The 16,101-nt window shown below is 41.5% G+C and overlaps 1 protein-coding gene and 1 non-coding gene across 2 annotated transcripts; both read right to left on the bottom strand.

Moving 5' to 3' along the window:
* Positions 1-1,191: 1,191 nt before the first annotated feature.
* On the bottom strand, positions 1,192-7,384 carry LOC148573202 (uncharacterized). Its single transcript, XM_088505710.1, has 6 exons — positions 5,893-7,384; positions 5,451-5,686; positions 4,184-4,416; positions 3,891-4,024; positions 3,283-3,364; positions 1,192-1,510 (listed from the first exon to the last, which is right to left on the bottom strand). The coding sequence occupies exons 1-6, from the start codon at positions 7,382-7,384 to the stop codon at positions 1,192-1,194; spliced, it is 2,496 nt and encodes an 831-aa protein (XP_088361836.1).
* A 4,588-nt stretch (positions 7,385-11,972) lies between these two features.
* Positions 11,973-12,080, bottom strand: LOC148573201 (small nucleolar RNA R71). The gene has a single exon (XR_015906163.1). It is a non-coding gene; the product is annotated as a small nucleolar RNA R71 (small nucleolar RNA).
* Between the last annotated feature and the right edge of the window lie 4,021 nt (positions 12,081-16,101).

The raw sequence follows: 16,101 nt of genomic DNA, 5'->3' as shown, positions 1-16,101 counted from the left end.
TCTTAGCTCAAAAATCATGTTCCAAAACAAATTCTTCAAGCAAGTTTAACACAAAATTTTTTTTTTAAATTGGTAGGGTGCCCTAAAGATGATTTTCTTGGAAAAGAGGTTATCACCCTAACCAAGTAGTCCTAACATGCAAAAAATGTTCAAATACAAAACTAACCATGCAATTTATCCTAACTAATGCAAGAAAAATCAAAATCATGGGTGTTGAAAAGAAAAGGGATGTTACTTACGAAAGTCGGTAACTAACCTCCCCACACTTAGAAGTTTGCACGGTCCTCCGTGCCATTTGTGATACGCAAAGTGGGATTAGGGTCGCCACCTCCACCATCCATCTCTTGAGAGTTCGAGTCACTTTGGGCTGAAGTGGATGTGGAAATGTTCGGTTCTTCCATAGGCGGTTTGATGCAACTCCAAAGCTTCTTCATGTAAGCAAATCGGCGTTGGTTCCACCTCTCATATCGATCAATTTTCTCATGAAGCTCTACAAGAAGTTGATGGGTTGACTTTGGTGGTGCGGATGAAGTGGTAGGCATGGTAGAAGGGGGAGCTATATCAAGGCTCGTGGTGTCCGTGGGAGGCTTAAGATATCTTCCGCTCAGGACAATGTGGCCCTCTGCCGGAATCATCGCTTTCATGTCCTTGGCCTCTCGGGGGACACCAGCAGTAGCAACTAAATCTGATACCAAGGCAGGAAATGAGAGATTACCCTTGACATGGACCCGATCCATCGCTTGTCGGATGACGAGAGGGATGTTGACTGCCCTCTCCGTGAGTATGCACCAAACAAGGAGGGCTAAGTCTGCCGTGATGGACGACTCATGGGTGCTTGGAAGCACGTAAAGGGATAAGATCTGGGCCCATACCCGGGCCTCTACTATGAGCGCTTGTGAGTCAAGGCACTTAGGCCTCATCCTGAGTCTCCCTTGGGTCCAATGATTCTCTGGTTGGGCAATGACCCAAAGGATCGAATCCCAATCAAACCCAAATCCATCGCGCTGACGTAGGACCTCTTGGTAGCCGTCCATTTCCTCCGGTACCAGTAAAACATTAAGCACCCTTGAATAGCTTCCTCCAAAACTAGAACTTGCTTCCGGCACACATACACTGAGTGAAGAGAAGGGGAGTGGTAGTTGGAGTAAAACTCCACCACCCAAGAAAGGTTGGCCTCTTGTGGTCTCTGTATTAGAAATCCCATTGTCGCCGTTCAATGCGGGGCATCACGAATTGAACAATGTGCTCTGGAGGGGCGAGGAGATACTCAGAATGATAGCTCCTTTCAATCATAGCCGGAAACATGAGCTCACAGAAGCGGTTGGAAAACCTCGTGGGGTCCCTTGCAGGATTACCCTTCTCTTGCTTATCAATATGGATAATTTTTTGTACCCTCTTGGAGAGGGGTTTAGCTTGTGGTGTAGGGCGCGCCTTGGTGGTTGACCGTTGAGGTGCCCTTTTTGTGGTCGGGTTGTTCGACGCCTTTTCCTTGCCTTTTTTGGTGGCCATCCTGAAAAAGGAAGGAAAAGAGGAAACATTACTCTCAAAGGAACAACAAGTAGAGAATGACATGCAAGTGAAAAGAAATGCCACAAAGGGATAGTGCGTCTTGAAGACATGCCAGCTGTAACATGTAAACAAGGCAACAAAATAATCATGGGGCATAACACTAGCATGAGATGCAAGGGTGTGATAAGCATGCAATTAAAAGGCATGAGAAGAATAAACTCAAGCATCAATAATCATACCAAGTGGCACATGCAAGAAAAAGAAGAAACACAAGAAAATCATGCACCTAATCTAACTCTGAGAGAAGAAGCATGTAATGGTATAAGGCGGAGTTAAAGAAAGTGGGACCGCTAATCTCGCAATATGCTATGAAAAAGCAAGTCATGGTTAATGAGCATAAGAATGGTAATATGAAACATAATGTGCTCAATGTACACAGAGAAAGGCAAGTGTATGAAGAGAAGCATCAAGTTGAAAGCAAAATGTCAAAAAGGAACCAAAATGGCAAAGGTGCTTTTCAACAAACACTTGGTGTGCAATATTCAAATAATGAGCAAGTAGGAAAAATTCAAACAAGTATCATCCCAAAATGAAATTCTAAACAACAAAACAAGACCACATAATAAAAAAGAAATCAAGAAATATCACAAATAAACTATCAATGCAAGAGAGAGTTCAAAGTTCAATCACCCATGGAAAATATAAAGAAAGAGAAAGCAAATAAACAAGAGCAAATAAAACAAAATGCAACTAAGAAGAAATGAAAGAAAGTAATTAAATGCAACTAATAAAAGAAATATGAACAAGGATAAAAGAGAAGAAGGAGAGGTGAAAACCTTGAGAAAAGAAGAAGAAAGTAGGGTACTGTGCAAGTGAAGATATGAGAAGAGAAAGAAGAGAAAGAATAGAGTGTGGGACCATTGGAGGTGGTGGTCACCGGTGAATGAAGTCGTCGGTGATTATGGGCGAGAAAAGGTGGTAGAAAGGGTAGAGAAGGGAGGAGGAAGGAGTAGAAGAAGAAGAATGAATGAGTGTTAAAAACAGGGCGCGCTATAGTAAAACTACGTTGGAGGTTCGATGCGCGCGCGTCATCCTTGCGTACGCGTGGATGATCAGAAAAGAAGAGCAACGCGTAAGCATCGCCCACACTTACGCGTGGGTGGAAGAAAGGAGGAGGGACGCGTACGCGTCAGGGGACGCGCACGCGTGGAACCAGTTGTGCGACGCGCACAAAAGTGGCACAGAAGTGGCACAAATCTCTGGAAAATTTACCAGAGATTGCAAAAATAGCAATCGACGCGTACGCGTTGCCCACGCTTGCGGGTGGGTGTGCCAAAGTTTCAGCGATACGTAAGCGACGAAGACGCGCAAGCGTGAGGCAACGTTGTGCCCCTCGCACAAAAGGTGCATGAAGCTCGCACAAGTCTTTGAAAAATGTACTAGAGGGGGCGAAATCGGCAATCAACGCGTACGCGTGGGTTGCGTTTTGGGTAGTCGACGCGTTCGCATCGTAGACATGCACACGTGGGAAGCGTTGTGCTCCCAGCATATAATTGGCACAGACCTAGCCCAACTCTGTGGTTTTTGTACCAGGAGTTGGGAAAACGCAACGACGCGTACGCGTCGTCCACGCTTGCGCGTGGATCGACACTTTTTTTTTTAACAACATTAAGAAAGGCAATGTTAACACATTCTTGGCAGACATTCAAGCTAGATGGTCAAGAAAACACTCACAAATTCATGCACTATTCAAAATGAAGTATTTTCTCTAACGTTACCAATTCATCCATACCAAGATCAATGAAATCTACATGAATGTCATAACAAGTCACAACATTAACAAAATCTAGCAAACCTAAACAAATGCAACAACATCAAGCAATCACAAAATCAATCAAAAGCTCTAAAACTATGCAAGAAATTATATACAAAGGAAGATCATACCATGGTGGGTGTCTCCCACCTAGCACTTTTCTTTTACGTCCTTAAGTTAGACGGTCATGAGCTTAAGCTTTTCCTCCTTCTGGTGCATCCTCAAGTAGGAACACCTCCACTTCTCTGGGTAGTTTGTAGCCATGATACTTTTTCACTCTATGGCCGTTTACTCTGAATGTTGCATTACTCTGAGGATCGAGTAATTCGATCACACCATAGGGTTTTACCTCCTTCACTCTAAAGGGTCCCTCCCATCTCGAACGGAGCTTTCCAGGCATGAATCTGAGCCTCGAGTTGTAAAGGAGAACTTCGTCACCTTCTTGGAAATCTTTCTTCCGGATCTGGTGATCATGAAATGCCAGTCTTTTCCTTGTAGATCCGAGCATTCTCATACGCCTCCATCCTACGACATTCAAGCTCCTATAGTTGCAATTTCCTAGCTATACCCGCATTGGTAATATCCATGTTACACTGCTTAACCACCCAATAGGCCCTATGCTCAATTTCAACCAGGAGGTAGCATGCTTTTCCATAGACGATCCGAAAGGGACTCATCCCTAACGGGGTCTTATAGGCCGTCCTATATGCCCACAATGCATCTCCCAACCGAGAGCTCCAGTCCTTCCTTTGTGGACTCACCACTTTCTCCGAAATTCACTTAATCTCTCGGTTGGATACCTCCACTTGCCTATTTGTTTGGGGGTGATAAGCGGTTTCAACCTTGTGTAGTATCCCATACCGCTTGAGTAATGCTTCTACCTTTCTATTACAAAAGTGGGAACCTTGGTCGCTCACGATTGCTCGTGGCGACCCATAGTGGCATACAATATTGTTTCTAATGAAAGAAACTACAGTATTAGCGTCATCAAGGCAGGTAGGTATCACTTCTACCCACTTTGATACGTAATCAACCGCCAACAGAATGTACATATATCCACTTAAGTTAGGAAATGGTCCCATAAATTTGATGCACTATACATCAAAAATTTCACAGAACAACATAGGTTATTGAGGCATTTCATCCTTTTGGGATACATTTCCAGACTTCTGACATTGGTGACATGACACACAGAATCGGTTAGCATCCTTGAACAGTGTTGGCCACCAGAATCCACAATCCAAAACTTTTTTTGTTGTCCGCTGTGGGCCAAAGTGGCCACCACACTCGGATGAATGGCAAGCTTCAAGAATGGGTCGGAATTCAGATTCTGGGACACATCTATGAATTACTTGGTCTACTCCCCTTTTCCACAAGTGAGGATCATCCCAAATGTAATATTTGGAATCACTCCTCAACTTATCCCTTATTTTGAAAAGTTGGGAGGGAAAATCTTAGCAACCAAGTAGTTTGCCATTGGTACAAACCCAGGAAAACTATCCGAAACAGCATGCAAATTATCCAAAGAGAACGAGTTGTCAATCAGAAATGGGTCATATTTAAGATTTTCAAGGCGGTTTAGATGATCCGCAACTAAATTTTGAGACCCACTTTGATCCCTAATCTCAATGTCAAACTCTTGCAAGAGCAAGATCTAACATATGAGCCTAGGTTTCGACTCATTCTTTGTCAACAAATATTTTAAAGCTGCATGATCCGTGTATACCACTATTTTGGAGCCTAGCAAGTAAGATCAAAATCTATCCAATGCATGAACAATGGCTAAGAGCTCTTTTTTCATAGTGGTATAGTTGGATTGTGCCGCATTCAATATTTTTTAGGAATAAGCAATGATGTAAGGGAGCTTACCATCGCGCTATGCAAGCGCGGCACCTACGGCATGATTTGACGCGTCGCACATGATCTCGAATGGCTGCATCCAGTCAGGGCCCTTCACAATTTGTGCCATGGTAAGAGCTCTCCTCAACTCCTCAAATGCATCCGCACAAGCACTATCAAACTAAAAGTCCACATCCTTTTGGAGTAGGCACGCTAATGGCAATGCAATCTTGCCGAAATTCTTGATAAAGCGCCTATAGAATCCTGCATGCTCCAAAAAGGAACAGACCTCCCTCACAGAAGAGGGGTGATGTAAACTGGTGATAACATCAACTTTGGCTAGGTCCACAAAAATGCTCTTGCCAGAAACTATGTGTCCTAACACTATATCTTGTCTCACCATGAAGTGATATTTTTCGAAATTGAGGACAAGGTTAGTGTTGACACATCTTTCCAAGACCTTGGCCAAGTTCTCCAAACAACTATCAAAAGAAGTACCATATACGCTAAAATCATCCATAAAGACTTCCAGACAAGTCTCCATAAGATCAGAAAAGACACTAGTCATGCACCGCTGAAAGTGGCGGGTGCATTGCATAACCTAAATGGCATTCTTTTGTAAGCAAATGTGCCAAAGGGACAAGTAAAGGTGGTCTTTTCCTGATCCTCAGGAGCAATATGTATCTAGAAATAGCCAGTAAATCCATCAAGAAAGCAATAATGAGATTTACCTGCAAGTCGGTCCAACATCTGGTCAATGAAGGGCAAAGGGTAGTGGTCTTTCCTTGTTGCGGTGTTCAACTTCCTATAATCAATGCATACTCGCCAAACATTTTGCACTCTTGTGGTGACCACTTCACCATCATCCTTCTTAACAGCAGTAATTCCTGATTTCTTTGGAAAAACTTGGACCGGGCTCACCCATTCACTATCAGAAATCAGGTATATAATACCCGCATCAAGTAGCCGTGTGACTTCCTTTTTTACCACATCGAGAATCATAGGGTTGAGCCTCCTTTGGGGTTGTCTAACTGGCTGAGCTCCCTCTTGGAGAAAAATACGATGCATACACATGCGGGGGTCAATCCCTACAATGTCGGCTAAGCTCCAACCGATTACTTTCTTGTGCTTCCTTAGGACCTCTAGGAGCTTTCCTTCTTCTTGACTCGAAAGCACACTAGCAATAATGACCGAAAATCTTTGGTTATCCTCAAGGAATGCATACTTCAAATGAGAAGGTAGAGGCTTCAATTCATTCTTTGCTTCAAGTTGAGGTTCTTTTTCACTAAGTTCATGAAGCTCATTCTCATCAACCTTCTCTTGTTCATCCTTCTCTTCAACAATAAGGTAGCACAACTTGTTGTGATCTTCTCTTTGTACCTCCGCTACTACCTCATCAATCACATCACATCGGAGAACGGAGTGCTCTTCGGGTGGGTGTCTCATGGCTTCTTCTAAGTTAAACTTGATGGTCTTGTTGCCTACCTCAAAAGAGTATGTGCCGGTAAAGGCATCCAATTTGAATTTAGAGGTCTTCAAAAATGGTCTACCAAGCAAAACGGAAGAAGAACTTCTATTATCTGTTGGAGGCATTTCAAGGATATAGAAATCAACCGGAAACACCAAATCCTTGATTTCCACAAGCACATCTTCTGCTATCCCCATTACGGTGATCACACTCTTGTCGGCTAAAACAAATTTTGCGGCCGACCTCTTTAATGGAGCTAAATTCAACCTTGCGAATATAGAAAGTGTCATGATACTCACACAGGCCCCTAAATCACACATACAGTCATGAAAAGTAACTCCACCAATACGACAAGACATCAAACATGGTCCGGGGTCACCACACTTTTCTGGAATAGGCTTCATCAATGAAGAAATAGAACTACCCAATGACAATGTTTCCAACTTACCAATCCTATCTTTGTGTGTGCACAAGTCCTTCAAAAACTTAGCATACTTTGGAATTTGTTGAATGGCATCAAGAAGTGGGATGGTTACCTCAACCTTCTTGAATACTTGAAGCATGTTTAAATCAAACTCCGGAGTTTTCTTGGCCTTCTTTATCATGGAAGAGAATGGGATAGGAATGGGTTCCTCCATTATAGCCTTCCTGCTGGGCTCCTTAAGGCTCACTTCTTCTTCCTCTTGCCTTGTGCATATCTCCTCTTCTTCATATGGAGTTTCAACAACCACTTCCTCCTCATGAATGTCTTCCATGACCCTAGGAGGTATCTCCTCCAATGTAGTCCGTAGAGTAATAGCGTTGAGGACACCCTTTGGGTTTGGAAGAGGTTGGGATGGAAGGCTAGAAGAGCTTAAAGGTTGGTTGGTGTTATTCGAGGAAGGTAAAGACAACCTTGAAAGTATCTCGGTGATGTTGGACAATTGAGCAGTTCTGGTACCAAATTGAGCCTCGTGTTTTTCTACCACAATTTTAATTCTCTCTTGCTCTTGGGTGAGTGCACGGTTGGGATCATCACCTTGGGTGGTAGAAGAAGAAGAGGATTGGTTGGATTGTTGTCTATGATGTGGTGCTTGGTATCTAGGGTAGTCATTTTGGTTTTGGTGGTTGTTGTTGTGATGAGAAGAGGAGTTGTTCCATCTTTGATTTCGATTGTTCCCTTGTGCATTGTCCCTCCACCCTTGGTTGGAATTATTTCCATGAGAGTAGTTGTTTTGACCTTGAGATTGATAGGGCGGACAGTTGTTATAGTTCACATTGGCTACTGCAAGGGTATAGTCCTCTTGAGCTTGGTGGCATTGATCGGTGTAATGTGCGGTGTTAGAGCATAAACCACATATTCTAGGAGGCCCTTCAAGTTGGGGTGGTGCTTGGATGGCTTGGATAAAATAAAATGTCTTTTATTCCTTGCGCATCTCCATGAGGAGAGTAGTCATGTCCCCAAGCACCTTGGTCAAACTTGATTCGGAAGGGGATGCTTCCACTACACCCTTGAGGGGATTGCTCCTTGCCCTTACATGTTGTGTAGCCTCGGCGACATCCTTTATCAAGCTCCAAGCTTCCGCCGTCGTCTTATTTTTGGAGAGGGAACTGATGAGCGGATAATTTATACGCTTTTAGGCATTGTTTTTAGTATGTTTTTAGTATATTTTAATTAGTTTTTAAATAAAAATCACTCTTCTGGACTTTACTATGAGTTTGTGTGTTTTTCTGTGATTTCAGGTATTTTCTGGCTGAAATTGAGGGACTTGAGCAAAAATCTGATTCAGATGCTGAAAAAGGACTGCAGATGCTGTTGGATTCTGACCTCCCTGCACTCAAAGTGGATTTTCTGGAGCTACAGAAGCCCAATTGGCGTGCTCTCAATTGCGCTAGAAAGTAGACATCCTGGGCTTTCCAGAATATATAATAGTCCATACTTTGCCCGAGATTTGATGGCCCAAACAAGCGTTCCAAGTCAGCTCAAGAATTCTGGCGTTTAACTCCAAAACTGGCACAAAAGCTAGAGTTAAACGCCCAAACTGGCACAAAAGCTGGCGTTTAACTCCAAGAAAAGTCTCTACACATGGAAGCTTCAATGCTCAGCCCAAGCATACACCAAGTGGGCCCGGAAGAAGATTTCTGCATTAATTACTGATTTCTGTAAACCCTAGGCTACTAGTTCTCTATAAATAGGACCTTATACTATTGTATTTTCATCTTTGATAAGTCTTATGCTATCTTAGACACGTTTGAAGGCTAGCCATTCGGCCATGCCTAGACCTTGTTCTTATGTATTTTCAACGGTGGAGTTTCTACACACCATAGATTAAGGTGTGGAGCTCTACTATTCTTCATGAATTAATACAAAGTACTATTATTTTTCTATTCAACTCAAGTTTATTTCTTCTCCAAGATATTCATTCGTTCTTCAACTTGATGAATGTGATGATCCGTGACACTCATCATCATTCTCACCTATGAACATGTGCCTGACAACCACCTCTGTTCTACTAGCAATGGCTTGAATGCGTATCTCTTGGGTTTCTAATCTAAGATTGGAACCTTCGTGGTATAGGCTAGAATTATTGGCGACCATTCCTGAGATCCGAAACATCTAAACCTTGTCTGTGGTATTCTGAGTAGGATCTGGGAAGGGATGACTGTGACGAGCTTCAAACCCGCGATTGTTGGGCGTGTGACAGACGCAAAAGGATCAATGGATCCTATTCCAACATGATCGAGAACCGACAGATGATTAGCCGTGCGGTGACAGCGCATTTGGAACGTTTTCACTGAGAGGACGGGAAGTAGCCATTGACAACGGTGATGCCCAACATAAAGCTTGCCATGGAAAGGAGTATGAATGATTGGAAGAAGGCAATAGGAAAGCAGAGGTTCAGGGGGAACAAAGCATCTTCATACGCTTATCTGAAATTTCAACCAAAGAATTACATAAGTATCTCTATCTTTATTTTATGTTTTATTTATCTTTTAATTATCAATTCTCCATCACCATCTGAATTCGCCTGACTGAGATTTACAAGGTGACAATAGCTTGCTTCAAGCCGACAGTCTCCGTGGGATCGACCCTTACTCACGTAAGGTATTACTTGGACGACCCAGTGCACTTGCTGGTTAGTTGTGTGGAATTGTGACAAAGTGTGATTCACGTTTGAGAGCTCCAAGTCTTTGGCACCATTGTTGATGATCACAATTTCGTGCACCAAGTTTTTGGCGCCGTTGCCGGGGATTGTTCAAGTTTGGACAACTGACGGTTCATCTTGTTGCTTAGATTAGGTACTTTTCTTTTTATTTTTCAGAATTTTTAAGAATGAATTCTAGAGTTTCAAGGTGATGTTCTTATCATCACAAAAGCTGATTGATTCTCATCAATTTAGCTACTGAATGTAATGTCCTGCTGAAGCTTGGCCAACCATGTCTAATCCTTTTAGACTGAAGCTTTAGACTAACATTGCATGATTCATGGAATTCTTATTAAAAGTTTTGAATCTCTTTATTTTATTTTCCATATAATTTTCGAAAAAATTACAAAAAAAAAATTTATAAAATCATAAAAATCAAAAATATTTTATGTTTCTTGTTTGAGTCTAGTATCAATTTTTAAGTTTGGTGTCAATTGCATTCTTCTTGCATTTTTCGAAAACATGCAATATGTTCTTCGTTAATCTTCAAGTTGTTCTTGATGATTTCATTGCTCTGATCTTTAAATTCTCTTGTTTTGTGTGTTTTGTTGTTTCTCATATGCATTCTCAATTTGTTAGTGTCTCCTATATGAAAATTTTTAAGTTTGGTGTCCTGCATGCATTGTTTATTTTATCTTAGTTGAATTTTTTTTGTTATTTCTCATCATTAAAAATTCAAAAATATTTTCAAAATTGTGTCTTTTCAAGTCAATAATACAAAGAATTGAAGATTCAGAACATTCAGCAGAGGAATCAAACATAAAAAGCTGGGCGTTCAAAACGCCCAGTGAAGAAGGAAAACTAGCGTTTAAACGCCAGCCAGGGTACCTGGCTGGGCGTTTAACGCCCAAAAGGGTAGCATTTTGGGCGTTAAACGCCAGAATGGATGTCATTCTGGGCTTTTAACGCCAGAAGGATACTAGAGGGAAGATTTTGTTTTTAATTCAAAATTTTTTTTTCAAATCTTCATAATTTTTCAAAATCAAATCTTTTTCAAATCATATCTTATCAATCATATCTCTTCAAAATCAATTTCTTTCCATTTTTTTTATTTTCGAAAATCCTTGTTAAATTAAAGATTTACTTTAAAATTTTCAAGTTGTTACTTGCCTATTAAGAAATGATCAAACTTTAAATTTTAGAATCATATCTTTTAATTTCTTGTTAGTCAAGTAATCAACTTTAATTTTAAAAACTTTCTTTTTCTAAATTGATTTTCAATCATATCTTCTCAATCATATCTTTTCAATCACATCTTTTTCAAAATTAACTCTCAATCATATCTTTTTAATTTCTAATTTCAAACTCTTTTCAAAAATCACTTAATTTCTTTCCTAATCTTAATTTCGAAAATCTCAATCAAAATTTCAAATTTCTTTTTAATTATTTCAAAAATTTTTTAATTTATTTTTGAAAATTCTTCCCCTCTTCTCACATCCTTCTATTTAAAGGACTAACACTCCTCCTCAAGGTACAATTCGAACTCCCTCCTTCTTTATATGTTCGAATTCTCTTCCATCTACCTCCTCCTTCTGTTCTTCTTTTCCTCTGACACCTCAAGAAATCTCTATACTGTGACATAGAGGATTCCCTACGTTCTTGTTCTCTTTTCTTTCATATGAGCAGAAGCAAAGATAAAGGCATACTTGTTCAAGCTGATCCTGAACCTGAAAGGACCTTGAAGAGAAAGCTAAGAGAAGCTAAAGCACAATTCTCTTTAGATGGCTTAATAGAGCTTTTCAAGGAAGAAGAAACCATGACAGCCGAAAACAACAATGCCAACAATGCAAGGAAGGTGCTTGGTGACTTTACTGCACCTACTCCCGACTTCTATGGGAGAAGCATCTCAATCTCTGCCATTGGAGCAAACAACTTTGAGCTTAAGCCTCAATTAGTTTCTCTAATGCAACAGAATTGCAAGTTTCATGGACTTCTATTGGAAGATCCTCATCAGTTCTTAGCTGAATTCTTGTAAATCTGTGACACTGTCAAGACCAATGGGGTTGACCCTGAAGTCTACAGACTTATGCTTTTTCCTTTTTCTGTAAGAGATAGAGCTAGGACATGGTTAGATTCACAACCTAAAGAAAGCCTGAACTCTTGGGAAAAGCTAGTTAATGCCTTCTTGGCAAAGTTCTTTCCACCTCAAAAATTGAGCAAGCTTAGAGTGGAAGTCCAAACCTTCAGACAGAAGGAAGGAGAATCCCTCTATGAAGCTTGGGAAAGATACAAGCAATTGATCAGAAGGTGCCCTTCTGACATGCTTTCAGAATGGAGCATCATATGTATTTTCTATAATGGTCTGTCTGAACTATCCAAGATGTCATTGGATAGCTCTGCTGGAGGATCTCTTCATCTGAAGAAGACGCCTGCAGAAGCTCAGGAACTCATTGAAATGGTTGCAAATAACCAATTCATGTACACTTCTGAAAGGAACCCTGTGAATAATGGGACAACTCAGAAGAAAGGAGTTCTTGAGATTGATACTCTGAATGCCATATTGGCTCAGAATAAAATATTGACTCAGCAAGTCAATATGATTTCTCAGAGTCTTTCTGGAATGCAAGTAGCAACAGGCAGTACTAAGGAAGCTTCCTCTGAAGAAGAAGCTTATGATCCTGAGAACCCAGCAATGGAAGAGGTGAATTACATGGGAGAACCCTATGGAAACACCTATAATCCTTCATAGAGAAATCATCCAAATCTCTCATGGAAGGATCAACAGAGACCTCAACAAGGTTTCAATAACAATAATGGTGGAAAAAATAGGTTTAGCAATAGCAAGCCTTTTCCATCATCTTCTCAGTAACAGACAGAGAATTATACGCAAAGCCACTCTAACTTAGCAACCATTGTCTCTGATCTAATCAAAACCACTCAAAGTTTCATGACTGAAACAAGGTCCTCCATTAGAAATTTGGAGGCACAAGTGGGTTAGCTGAGTAAGAAAATTACTGAGCTCCCTCCCAGTACTCTCCCAAGCAATACAGAAGAGAATCCAAAGAGAGAGTGCAAGGCCATAAACACGTCTCACATGGCCGAACCTGGAGAGGAGGAAGAGGCAGTAATCTCCACTGAGGAAGACCTCAATGGACGCCCACTGGCCTTCAAGGAGTTTCCTAATGAGGAACCATGGGAATCTGAGGCTCACACTGAGACCATAGAGATTCCATTGAATTTACTTCTGCCATTCATGAGCTCTGATGAGTATTCTTCCTCTGAAGAGGATGAAGAGGTTACTGAAAAGTAAGTTGCTAAGTACCTTGGAGCAATCATGAAGCTAAATACCAAGTTGTTTGGTAATGAGACTTGGGAGGATGAACCTCCATTGCTTATCAAAGAAATGAATGACTTGACTAGGCAGAAATTACCTCTAAAAAGATAAGACCCTGGAAAATTCTCAATCCCTTGTACCATAGGCACCATGACCTTTGAGAAGGCTCTGTGTGACCTAGGGTCAAGTATAAACCTCATGCCTCTCTCTGTAATGGAGAAGCTAGGGATCATTGAGGTACAAGCTGCAAGAATCTCACTGGAGATGACAGACAATTCAAAGAAACAGGCTTATGGACTTGTAGAGGATGTCTTGGTAAAGGTTGAAGGCCACTACATCTCTGCTGACTTCATAATCCTAGAGACTGGGAAGTGTATGGATGAATCCATCATCCTTGGCAGACCCTTCCTAGCCACAGCAAAAGCTGTGATTGATGTTGACAGAGGAGAATTGATCATTCAAGTGAATGGAGACTCCCTTGTGTTTAAAGCTCAAGGATATCCCTCTGTCACCATGGAGAGGAAGCATGAAGAGCTTCTCTCAATACAGAGTCAAACAGAGCCCACACAGTCAAAAGTTGGGAGGCCACAACCGAACTTTAAGTCTGGTGTTTAACCCCCACATTCAAACTCTAAGTTTGGTGTTGGGAGGTTCCAACATTGCACTGAACATCTGTGAGGCTCCATGAGAGCCATTGTCAAGCTATTGACATTAAAAAAAGCTCTTGTTGGGAGACAACCCAATTTTACTTATTTATGTTAAATTTCTATTTTCTTTTGTTATTTTATGTTTTCTGTAGGTTGATGATCATGTGAAGTCACAAAAACAATTGAAAAAGTAAAAACAGAAGGAAAAGCAGAATGAAAAATAGAACACCCTGGAGGAGAAACTTACTGGCGTTTAAACGCCAATAAGGGTAGCAGAATGGGCGTTAACGCCCAGTCTGGCACCATTCTGGGCGTTTAATGCCAGAAATGGGCACCAGACTGACGTTTAACGCAAGGAATGGGCAAGAAGCTGGCATTAAATGCTAGAAATAGGCAGCAGCCTGGCGTTTAACGCCAGGATTGGCAGCAAGGGGGCGTTTTGCACGCCACATGGTGCAGGGATGAGAAATCCTTGACACCTCAGGATCTGTGGATCCCACAGGATCCCCACCTACCCCACCTCTCTCTCTCTTCTTCACCCATTCACCAATCACCTCAATACCTCTTCCCCAAAAACCCCCTCACCTATCAAATCCCACCATTCTCTTTACCACTCACATCCATCCTTCATAAATCCCCACCTACCTCACCATTCAAATTCAAACCACTTTCCCTCCCAAACCCACCCATAATGGCCGAACCATACCCCCTCTCCACTCCTATATAAACCCATCTTCACTCCTTCATTTTCACACAACATACACACTACCCATCCCCCTTGGCCGAAACACAATGCCCCCTCCATCTCCTCTATTTCTTCTTCTTCTACTCTCTTCTTTCTTCTTTTGCTTGAGGACGAGCATCCTTCTAAGTTTGGTGTAGTAAAAGCTAAAGCTTTTTATTTTTCCATAACCATTTATGGCACCAAAGGCCGGAGAAATCTCTAGAAAGAGGAAAGGGAAGGCAAAAGCTTCCACCTCCGAGTCATGGGAGATGGAGAGATTCTTCTCAAGGGTGCATCAAGACCACTTCTATGAAGTTGTGGCCAAGAAGAAGGTGATCTCCGAGGTCCCTTTTAAGCTCAAAAAGGGCGAATATCTGGAGATCCGACATGAGATCCGAAGAAGAGGTTGGGAAGTTCTCACCAACCCCATTCAACAAGTCGAAATCTTAATGGTTCAAGAGTTCTATGCCAATGCATGGATCACCAAGAACCATGATCAAAGTGTGAACCCGAACCCTAAGAATTGGCTTACAATGGTCCGAGGAAAATACTTAGACTTTAGTCCGAAAAATGTAAGTTTGGCATTCAACTTGCCCATGATGCAAGGAGATGTACACCCATACACTAGAAGGGTCAACTTTGATCAAAGGTTGGACCAAGTCCTCATGGACATATGTGAAGAGGGTGCTCAATGGAAGAGTGATTCAAGAGGAAAGCCGGTTCAACTAAGAAGGCATGACCTCAAGCCCGTGGCTAGGGGATGGTTGGAGTTCATCCAACGCTCAATCATTCCTACTAGCAACCGATCTGAAGTTACTATAGACCGGGCTATCATGATTCACAGCATCATGATTAGAGAGGAAGTAGAAGTTCATGAGGTTATATCCCAAGAACTCTACAATGTGGCGGACAAGTCCTCCACTGTGGCAAGGTTAGCCTTCCCTCATCTCATTTGTCACCTCTGCAATTCAGCTGGAATTGACATAGAGGAAGACATCCTCATTGATGAGGACAAGCCCATCACTAAGAAAAGGATGGAGCAAGTGAGAGAACCTCACCAAGAGCATGAGGAATTTCCTCATCATAAAATCCCTGAGATGCCTCAAGGGATGCATTTTCCTCCACAAAACTATTGGGAGCAAATCAACACCTCCCTAGGAGAATTAAGTTCCAACATGGGACAACTAAGGGTGGAGCACCAAGAGCATTCCATCCTCCTCCATGAAATTAGAGAAGACCAAAGACTCATGAGAGAGGAGCAACAAAGGCAAGGAAGAGACATTGAGGAGCTCAAGCACTCCATTAGATCTTCAAGAGGAAGAACAAGCCGCCATCACTAAAGTGGACCTGTTCTTTAATCTCCTTGTTCTTTATTTTCTGTTTTTCGAAAATTATGCTTTATGTTTATTTATATTTGTGTCTTTATTACATGATCATTAGTGTCTTAGTGTCTATGCCTTAAAGCCATGAAAATGAATCCATCACCTTTCTTAAATGAAAAATATTTTTAATTGAAAAAGAAAAAGAAGTGCATGAATTTCAAATTTTAAAACAGTTTAATTATTTTGATGTGGTGGCAATACTATTGTTTTTCTGAATGAATGCTTGAACAGTGCATATTTTTGAATTTGATTGTTTATGA

Source organism: Arachis ipaensis, chromosome B2 (assembly GCF_059453495.1).
Source record: "Arachis ipaensis isolate K30076 ecotype BB chromosome B2, ASM5945349v1, whole genome shotgun sequence".
Taxonomy (NCBI): Eukaryota; Viridiplantae; Streptophyta; class Magnoliopsida; order Fabales; family Fabaceae; genus Arachis; species Arachis ipaensis.
The sequence above is the reverse complement of the archived record's forward strand: the minus strand, read 5'-3'. Positions and strand labels throughout refer to the sequence as shown.

Excerpts from the sequence above, each read along its gene's own strand:
- LOC148573202 (XM_088505710.1), bottom strand. The coding sequence starts at position 7,384 with ATGGAAGACATTCATGAGGAGGAAGTGGTTGTTGAAACTCCATATGAA. Across the intron at positions 5,687-5,892 it reads GATGTTGGACCGACTTGCAG|TCTTTATGGATGATTTTAGC; the intron begins GTAAATCTCATT and ends CTTGTCTGGAAG. Across the intron at positions 3,365-3,890 it reads CATGGATATTACCAATGCGG|GTTTGCTAGATTTTGTTAAT; the intron begins GTATAGCTAGGA and ends GCATTTGTTTAG.